The sequence below is a fragment of the Eucyclogobius newberryi genome, unplaced genomic scaffold (assembly GCF_026437365.1).
Source record: "Eucyclogobius newberryi isolate DKJ021-1_F unplaced genomic scaffold, fEucNew1.0.hap1 SCAF_20, whole genome shotgun sequence".
Taxonomy (NCBI): Eukaryota; Metazoa; Chordata; class Actinopteri; order Gobiiformes; family Gobiidae; genus Eucyclogobius; species Eucyclogobius newberryi.
In genome coordinates this window covers 26,623,162-26,633,253 of record NW_027315835.1, presented here as the reverse complement: position 1 = coordinate 26,633,253, position 10,092 = coordinate 26,623,162, and the positions used below count along the sequence as shown (strand labels likewise).

At 49.0% G+C, this 10,092-nt stretch overlaps 1 protein-coding gene across 1 annotated transcript; it reads right to left on the bottom strand.

The window, feature by feature from the left end:
- Positions 1-399: 399 nt before the first annotated feature.
- Positions 400-8,994, bottom strand: LOC140369123 (nucleoside diphosphate kinase B-like). The gene is made up of 5 exons (XM_072456372.1): positions 8,915-8,994; positions 4,534-4,663; positions 2,802-2,903; positions 1,851-1,963; positions 400-744 (listed from the first exon to the last, which is right to left on the bottom strand). The coding sequence occupies exons 1-5, from the start codon at positions 8,986-8,988 to the stop codon at positions 627-629; spliced, it is 537 nt and encodes a 178-aa protein (XP_072312473.1). The 5' UTR covers positions 8,989-8,994; the 3' UTR covers positions 400-626.
- Between the last annotated feature and the right edge of the window lie 1,098 nt (positions 8,995-10,092).

Here is a 10,092-nt window from a genome sequence, read left to right as displayed (position 1 = left end):
CAAACTTTGGCCAGGGGTCCAACTGAGACTCAGACCTATTTGGTTAGCTCCTGCTAAGTGGGCCTAAATAGTACTTTAACTGTCAAATTGGAAAAATGTAAACATGTTTAGGTTATACCAATCTAATAACGTTTTATTAAAGGCGTGGAGGCTAATAAAAACAAGGTCAAGTGCAAAATTTAGAAGTTTGTCATTTTTGGGATCGTCTGGACCTCTGCCCCGAATAAGTTTCAAAATGTAGCCCGGTGAAAAAAGTTAGGACATCGCCGTTTAAGTCTACGGTACTTAACCAGCAACTTCGGTGGCCACTAGATGGCAGTGGAACATTGAGCTTTTTCAAATGTCCATTTTAGCAGAATACAGAACATTCTACAGTCAAGTGTGGAAGAAACAGACAAATTTGATGTGGAATTTTATTGGAAAGATTCACCCTCACATGGACATGATCTAGTAAACAGGAAATGGAATGTTTCTAAAGGGAATAAGTGCCATGAGCTCGGGCCGAACATGCAGCAGGAGGTCAGAGAGCCACAGTCAGCACTGATGAGTGGAGAAGCAGTCTTGCTACAGTGGACATGAGGGACTGAAAGAGGCAAGTGTGTGGCGGTCCCTGGGTGGACGGCGGCTCAGTTGTAGAGCCAGTCGAAGGCACAGCTCTTGTAGGTGACCAGCTCGTCCTCAGTGAACCACAGGGAGATTTCCTGCGTCGCACTTTCCACAGAGTCACTGCCATGGATCACGTTCCTGAAAAACAAGTGCGGGTACAATTTTTACCACTTCAACTCCAACAGCTCTACGCACCATGGTCTGACTCACTGTTCATCATGTTGACAATTGTAAAGTTTCAGAGCTCTAGGAATAGGCCTTTTGGTGTTGACTTTTGTATCAAAGTCAATTTAGAAATTATATAAATAGTTGAACTTTTAAATTTTAGCTCCGATATATTTTTAGGTTTGAGACCACAAATACCCATTATAACTGCTAAAACTGCATGTGAAAATTAAATTCAAGAGGTGAAAACAGTGGCTCTTTACAGCTTTGTGAATAGTGAGCTTCAAGTCAGAATTATTCCTAAAACCCACCCACTGTTCAAAAGCTTCAATCATTGGCTAGATTTATATGTCACACACATTTTAAGTCACCATTTTAGCATGCTAGCACAGCCTTCAGATGCAACATGCATGCGCAAATGGAGACGCTGGTTATAGCCAAAGGGCTGTGCAAGACGAACCAGTGAACAGAAAAACTTCCCAAAAGTTAATTTCTGTCAAAGTGCTGTGGACTGCCAGTGCTGACTGTTGATCCACTTGGCTTAAATGTGGCAGTTAAAAGCGGTCGACCCGAGTCGAGCGATACAAACGTCTGCAGGAGCGTGATGCAATTGCCCCAATACATGAGTAATTTAAAAATACATACAAATTAGGTTTAAAGTAGTAATAACTAAACATGTTTTAAAATCTGAAACCATTTCAAGTTCGCGCCCCCTGTTAAGTGCTTACTTAGGAAAGATGGGAAAACTGGCTAAAGAAATCCTTCACTACATTTTGATTTTAAGCCAGTTTTGTTTAGAGCATGAAGGCAGCTTTGACTTATAAAAGCACCAAACTCTGATCATGAGTTCAGTGCATTGTTGAATAGCTCCTGGATGCTCCTTCTGTGGCAGTAACAAGCAGAATATGACAGCGCATAATCTAAACTACTCCTCTACACACGGCTTCAGACAGAAGAGGCAAATTGTGACAGTTCAAGGCAGGAACACGTGTACTGTCCTTTTTTAGAAGTGTCCAAACTGCTCCCAGTCTTAGACATTTCCCTTTAAACGATTTAGTGCATTAAAGCTGGCTACTCACTTTCCGACTTGGATACAGAAGTCTCCTCTGATGGTTCCAGGGGCCGACTCCGCGGGGTCAGTGGCACCCAGCATCACACGGCCCGTCTTCACGGCGCCCTTGCCTTCCCACACCTGCAAACAAAGGTCAGACACATGTGAAGGAGGCGGAGGCCCTGTGGAGCCCTGAAGGTGCAGAGTCTGGACCTCTAGTGAATGAAGAGCCCATAGAACTCATTTTCCAACAGTATTCTACAGTCTGGTTTAAAGAATCTTACACTTAGGCCAGATTACAGTTACGATACAGTTCTTTTAACAACTTCACAGCCCTTTGTGATGTTTAAGAGCACTGACAGTTCAAATACAACCTGATTTTATGTGGTTGGTCCAAACATATTGCCTAGCTGAAGACTAGTCAATAGATTTCATTCGTCTCATATGGCAGTGCGCTCAGATTGACAGAGCCTGGCATGCGTGCGGAGCATTAACCACTCCACCACCGCCAGCTGCTGTGGCATATGCAACATTAAAACATTGCCAGCATCAATACAAGATCAATTGGTGGAAAACGATTAGTCGTTGCACAAATGCTTCTCCAGCTCGTCCCAAACACTCACCGGGGGCCACATTTGAACTTAAACTGAGCAGAGGGCCACAAACAAAAGGCCAATGTGTCAAATGACAAAGTGAATTATTGGAAATTTAGCATTTGTCAATTTTAATGTGCATCTACAACTTTGAGACTTGGAACATTAGGTTGGCATAACAAAAAGGCTCTGGTTTTACATTTGGTTGTTGGGGCCAACTTGGCGGGAAACTGGAGGGCCAACATAGGGCCATAGTTTATACATTCCTGCCATAGATAGTCATTTTAAATATCTGGAAATGTCCACTTGCGCTGCAGTTTTCCAAATGCAAAAGAGTCTCCATGGGGACAACATTGGGACTGTCAGGTGTGTGCAGTTGGTCTCACCATAGCAACCACTGGTCCGGAGCTCATGTAGGCGATGAGCGAGGGGAAGAAGGGCCTGGAAGACAGGTCAGCGTAATGCTTGTTCAGCAGCTCCTGCGACGCCTGCAGACAAGACACCAAGTTACTGACAGTCCAATCCATCCTGGAAAAGTCAGATTAATCACATGGCAGCTTAAGAATCAAATGTATATTCTAGTCTAGAGGAAGGAAGTGCTGCTGCAGATCCTAGGACCAAAATGTCAATTTTGTTTAATTACAGTGAAATTCATGTGCAATCCATGTGCCGCCATGACACATATTCATGTTAATTACTGTCGTGATCACATGCAATGGTATTTATTTGTCTATGGGAGTTTCTTTATAGGAGATCTTCTACTGAAAGTGTTTTTCAGACTTCCTATAAGTGATCGGTTCTTTTCTTCTGCATCTACCTCTGGATCTTCCTGCGTTGCACCAATGAAATTTCCCCATGTGGGACAATAAAGGAATAATCTTATAACGAGAATTTGCATTTATAAAAGCAGCCTGTACTTCACCATTGTTCATTACGCTCACACATTTTACACTCTTTGTGCTCCAGCTTTGGTGTCACGTAATACAAGAGAATTGCTCCATAAAGACCTCCCTTCACCATAGAAGGCATCAGTGTTCATTAAGTCGGGGCATTGCAGAGTACCTCACCATACAACACAGATACTCTCAACTTGATTCATGTCAGAAGTTTATGTTCAGTCCTTAATGAGAATATAACTGTCCCATGTTCAGCTCCTCAGCCTGTAGGTTCAGTGTAGAACTGGGTAATGCGTGATACTTTTGAACAAAGACCTCATTCATTAAACAGGTCAGGATCTGTCTCTAAACATTTATATAAAATGTTGGTTCTCAAACTGTGGGAGTGGAGCTCCTTCAGCAAATATTTGAAGGTGTTTGATATTGACAGCCATTTAAAGTTCAAATTAGTGTTGGCCATTTTACAATTGCAGTAAATTTTTAGTTTATTAACACATTTAACATTTATGCAATTCTCAACCTTAAGTGACTGTCAGCCATGGCCCTTTCCCACCTGGGGCCCTGTAGTGAGCCTGGAGGTCAGGCAGTCCTTGTTCTTGGGCTAAAAGTGGCCCCTCGGCTCCCAGGAATAGAGTCATAATGAGCTCTACCGCCTGTGCTTAACCTGCCCGCGTGAAAAACAAAACAGTATCATTGATGCAGAGCTATTTATGTTAAGTAATCAGAGCAAATACCATTTTTGATGCTTTGCTGCAAAACCAACTTCAGCAAAATATTAAACATTTGGTTAATCATTTTTGGACTGCATATTTTTTAAACAAAAATTGGTCATCTGGAGAGAACGTTTCAAGCACTAGTTTAAAATGTAACTTCATTTTCCACAAAGTGGGATTTTAAAAATAAATTTGAGCTGCAGTAAAACGTAACAGAATCCAAATGACAGTAAGACGAGAGTTACAGCTGTATCCAGGAGCCTAACCGGAATTAAATACAGGAGCGTTTCCATAGCTCTGATCAATGATTTCATGCTCCAGAAGGCAAGTAATTCAGATCTTATAATTTAATCAATACAGTACCATTTCCAGCAATGTTTTTATAAACCATGGAGCTGCCCAGGTGGAAATAACCATCTGTCCCATAAACTTACTTGGATCATGCGCCTTTAACACAAACTCTATTGTAAAAGCATCTGATGGTTCAGGAGGAAACAGAAGGGCCTCACCTGGAGCAGTTTCATGCCGACCAGCTTGAACCCTTTCTGCTCGAACCTCTTGATGACGTCCCCGATCAGGCCCCGCTGCACGCCGTCGGGCTTGATGGCGATGAAGGTGCGCTCGTTATCAGACATGGTTCTAGAAGCAGAGACGTATGAAATAAACTTTAGAGCTGGCAGGGCAGGCGAGTGAAACCGCTTGTCGTCGGCAGAAGCGGGGCCGGCTGCCGAGGGAGCCGACCCCATGACACAGCCAGGGCAGCATAGAGCGACTTAGCTCGGCACGCACCTGCCGCACACACCCGAGGAGGCAAGCCCCGCCCACTGAGCACAGCCTTATCCTGCCGGCTAAAAACTGCACTAAATCCTCCCCAGAAGAGACGTCCTGAGACTTCAGATCTGGGGTTTTTCCATGGCCAATGCAGACAGCAATCCAGAGCACCGGCCGACGAGCCTTGGACCATATTTACAACAATACAAGTTTATAAATGAATTGCATGCTAAAGTATGAGGAAAAATGATAAACGTCAAAAACCCATTTGCACCGATCGACTGGAACAGTAATGATTCTGTGCAGCACAATCTTCACTTAAGAGTTAAAGCACCTTAAGTGAGACTTAATTTTAATACATCTGCACGTTAGAGACTTAAAGCAGAGCAGATGATTAGCCCGTTAAAACTTTACTAAAAGCATCTTAACTAAATGGATTTAATAAGGAAACAGGTCGGACTACACTTCACTCAGTGAAGAGCGCGGCATACCGGGGGCCCGGAGCGCGGCATACCGGGGGCCCGGAGCGCGGCATACCGGGGGCCCAGAGCGCGGCATACCGGGGGCCCAGAGCGCGGCATACCGGGGGCCCAGAGCGCGGCATACTGGGGGCCCAGGAGTAAACGCTCATACAAGTCCCTGGGAGTGAACACGGTTTCTAAAACAGTTTCACACACATTGACTTCAGGGATTCAATCAGCTCCTTAGAAACATTGGATTCAGTCCTTTTACGATCTTCCTGCTCATATGCAACACTATAGTTCAATTCCAAGTCTTAATCACCTTGAAGAGCATTCTTACTTTAAGCAGGGGTCGCCTTGCCACAGATCTGAGTTGTGACACAAGCTTCAATGAGATTGACTAGTTTAAAGCCAAAACACGCAACATTCTAGACAAATCCATGTAGACAAGCAGGTGGTTAACGCTCAAGACAAGGAACGCAAGAGTGTTCAAAAAAAATGACTGTAGTAGTTGCATCTGGAGACATTAAGCGACCAAATAAGGAGAGAGCAATGTATAATCACTTTTAGGAGCTATACAATTATAATAGCTTATTGGCTATAAAAAAAAAAAGCTTGACAAACTTTAACTCAACAAAGTCATGGAATCCCATTAAAGATCCTGCACTTCTGGTCAATTTTACAGTGCCACCGCGGTCATATCCTGACCTGAACTCAAACAAAAATGTACAACTGTCACTGTCGCATTTCTGACCGATCGCTTTAACACCGTCATTGATAATGTAAAAAAACTACTACAATGTGTTCACGCTCCTCTACATCACAGTAAAGTTACAGTTACATTTGAAAGTTACACCATCATTTTCACTGCACTTTGGCTTCTGGTGATGACATAAGCAAAAGCTCCTGCTGCTGATTCTGCCTCCTGCACGTGACAGGCCCCTGACAGCTCCTGCACGTGCGCAGGGGACCGACCCCACACACTGGCGCGCAGGAAGGGACCCCACACACTGGCGAGCAGGAAGGGACCCCACACACTGGCGCGCAGGAAGGGACCCCACACACTGGCGCGCAGGAAGGGACCCCACACACTGGCGCGCAGGAAGGGACCCCACACACTGGCGCGCAGGAAGAGACCCCACACACTGGCGCGCAGGAAGAGACCCCACACACTGGCGCGCAGGAAGAGACCCCACACACTGGCGCGCAGGAAGAGACCCCACACACTCGCGCGTGGGGGTCCCCTGCGCGCGAGTGTACGCGCAGGAAGGGACCCCACACACTCGCGCGCAGGAAGGGACCCCACACACGCGCGCGGGAAGGGACCCCACACACGCGCGCGGGAAGGGACCCCACACACTCGCGCGGGAAGGGACCCCACACACTCGCGCGGGAAGGGACCCCACACACTCGCGCGGGAAGGGACCCCACACACTCGCGCGCGCGGGAAGGGACCCCACACACTCGCGCGCGCAGGAAGGGACCCCACACACTCGCGCGCGCAGGAAGGGACCCCACACACTCGCGCGCGCAGGAAGGGACCCCACACACTCGCGCGCGCAGGAAGGGACCCCACACACTCGCGCGCGCAGGAAGGGACCCCACACACTCGCGCGCGCAGGAAGGGACCCCACACACTCGCGCGCGCAGGAAGGGACCCCACACACTCGCGCGCGCAGGAAGGGACCCCACACACTCGCGCGCGCAGGAAGGGACCCCACACACTCGCGCGCGCAGGAAGGGACCCCACACACTCGCGCGCGCAGGAAGGGACCCCACACACTCGCGCGCGCAGGAAGGGACCCCACACACTCGCGCGCGCAGGAAGGGACCCCACACACTCGCGCGCGCAGGAAGGGACCCCACACACTCGCGCGCGCAGGAAGGGACCCCACACACTCGCGCGCGCAGGAAGGGACCCCACACACTCGCGCGCGCAGGAAGGGACCCCACACACTCGCGCGCGCGAAGGGACCCCACACACTCGCGCGCGCGAAGGGACCCCACACACTCGCGCGCGCGAAGGGACCCCACACACTCGCGCGCGCGAAGGGACCCCACACACTCGCGCGCGCGAAGGGACCCCACACACTCGCGCGCGCGAAGGGACCCCACACACTCGCGCGCGCGAAGGGACCCCACACACTCGCGCGCGCGAAGGGACCCCACACACTCGCGCGCGCGAAGGGACCCCACACACTCGCGCGCGCGAAGGGACCCCACACACGCGCGCGAAGGGACCCCACACACTCGCGCGTGGGGGTCCCCTGCGCGCGAGTGTACGCGCGTGGGGGTCCCCTGCGCGCGAGTGTACGCGCGTGGGGGTCCCCTGCGCGCGAGTGTACGCGCAGGAAGGAACCCCACACACTGGCGCGCAGGAAGGAACCCCACACACTGGCGCGCAGGAAGGGACCCCACACACTGGCGCGCAGGAAGGGACCCCACACACTGGCGCGCAGGAAGGGACCCCACACACTGGCGCGCAGGAAGGGACCCCACACACTGGCGCGCAGGAAGGGACCCCACACACTGGCGCGCAGGAAGGGACCCCACACACTGGCGCGCAGGAAGGGACCCCACACACTGGCGCGCAGGAAGGGACCCCACACACTGGCGCGCAGGAAGGGACCCCACACACTGGCGCGCAGGAAGGGACCCCACACACTGGCGCGCAGGAAGGACCCCACACACTGGCGCGCAGGAAGGACCCCACACACGCGCGCAGGAAGGACCCCACACACTCGCGCGCAGGAAGGACCCCACACACTCGCGCGCAGGAAGGAACCCCACACACTCGCGCGCAGGAAGGAACCCCACACACTCGCGCGCAGGAAGGGACCCCACACACTCGCGCGCAGGAAGGGACCCCACACACTCGCGCGCAGGAAGGGACCCCACACACTCGCGCGCAGGAAGGGACCCCACACACTCGCGCGCAGGAAGGGATCCCACACACTCGCGCGCAGGAAGGGACCCCACACACTCGCGCGCAGGAAGGGACCCCACACACTCGCGCGCAGGAAGGGACCCCACACACTCGCGCGCAGGAAGGGACCCCACACACACTCACGCGCAGGAAGGGACCCCACAAACTCACGCGCAGGAAGGGACCCCACACACTCACGCGCAGGAAGGGACCCCACACACTAACGCGCAGGAAGGGACCCCACACACTAACGCGTGGGAGTCCCCTACGCGCGAGTGTGCACGCAGGGGACCCCCACACACTCACGCGCAGGAGACCCCCATATACACGCGCAGGGGACCACGTAACAGACCCACGTTCATATCCGGCCACGCCCGTCTCCAGCGCGCTCGTCACACTTTCACTCAGACTTTGCTGGAGCTTGGCGCGGCCTCCACAAAAGCACATGGTCTTTTGTTCACGTCGGCATAAAGCAGCTCCTGCCGTAAACGCGCACATTAAACACACAATACGAACCGCGATGGAATGATACGTTTTAAAACTCGTTACGCCGCTTTTACGCAATCAACTTTTATTAACGTGAATGGCGGAAAAGGCGAAATGACATAGCAATATAAAGAATATATATAACACTCAAACTCAGATATGGGAGTTTAAATGTAAATGACTGAAGATTCCACGACACACTGCCCGCATTATTGCAGTGAAACGTTTATATTTAAGGGTTTTTACCTCGACGTGAGGAGCTCCGGGACAGACAGTGACGCTGCGGCTTTGACGTGGAGGAGAGAAGAGCGAGCGGACATGCGCAGTCGAATTTTATACCGGCACGACGGCAAACACAAGCGGACAAACTTAAGTGTATGTCTATTTGTTCAATAAAAACATAAAAAATACAATACAATACTTGTGCAAATAAAGAAATACCGTAGAATACCGAAGTAAATGTGTTTGAACAAGGCTCTGACATGACTCACATTTATATAAGTGGTTTTAAGACATTTTGAGTTTAATCATGCTTTCTCAATTGAAATCACATTATGCTTAATTTGACTTTTGCATACATTACATAATTTAGAATATATTTGTTTACAAAGTATTAAATGGTCTAGAAGAAGAACGAAATAAAAACAAATATATATCATATAAATAAATGTGTCAGCCTTCCCTCTGGCTTACTGCACAGATTCAAACAGGATTTCTTGTAGCTTTTGGATTTATGCATATGATCCATAAAGACGTCAGAAGGTCAAGCGATAATGGTACAACCGGAGAGGATATCAACTAATCTGTAGGGGATTAAACATGCTGATAGTATTGTATGAATGAAAACGTTGTATATTGGTTACACTGCCATTAATCTATCCATCTATGGTAAGATATTATGAATTATAATGACTGAAATCGGAAAACTCTTTTGCCACAGGCCTATTATTATATTACTTAAAAACAACAACAATACAAATGTATAATAGAGCAAGGCATAGCAAAAAATAATGAATTATTATTATGTTGTATTATTTTGATGGATTTTTATTATTATAAAGGGGAAGACACACCTATTTTGTACCTCCTCTTTAAGGTTACCAGATGTCACTCATGGCATGTTTCCACTGGTTCACCTTGGAGCATACTGGTACTTGGAAAGTGTCTCCATAGCGTCCTGTACAGGGAACAGTTTGGCCATTCGGACGCAGCCATAGACTGTATGTATCAGTGGACAAAGTGACGCCAGAGTTAGCAGTTGTAGCAGCTAAAGTGAAGCCAAATTCCATATTTGTAAATCTGAGTGCCAATCAGGAGCAGGGTTTTAGAAAGTACACGCCACTTCCTGGTAGAACTTTTTAATATGAAAATGTTAAGTCCAGAATGACGATTTAAAGTACAAATTACAGTTTATTTTTGAGTGA

Bases quoted from the DNA above. Each gene is read 5' to 3' on its own strand.
- LOC140369123 (XM_072456372.1), bottom strand. From the start codon at position 8,988: ATGTCCGCTCGCTCTTCTCTCCTCCACGTCAAAGCCGCAGCGTCACTG. The intron at 2,904-4,533 runs GTGAGGCCCTTC...TCTTGTCTGCAG, and splicing joins TCGGCATGAAACTGCTCCAG to GCGTCGCAGGAGCTGCTGAA. The intron at 745-1,850 runs GTGAGTAGCCAG...CTTGTTTTTCAG, and splicing joins TTCTGTATCCAAGTCGGAAA to GAACGTGATCCATGGCAGTG.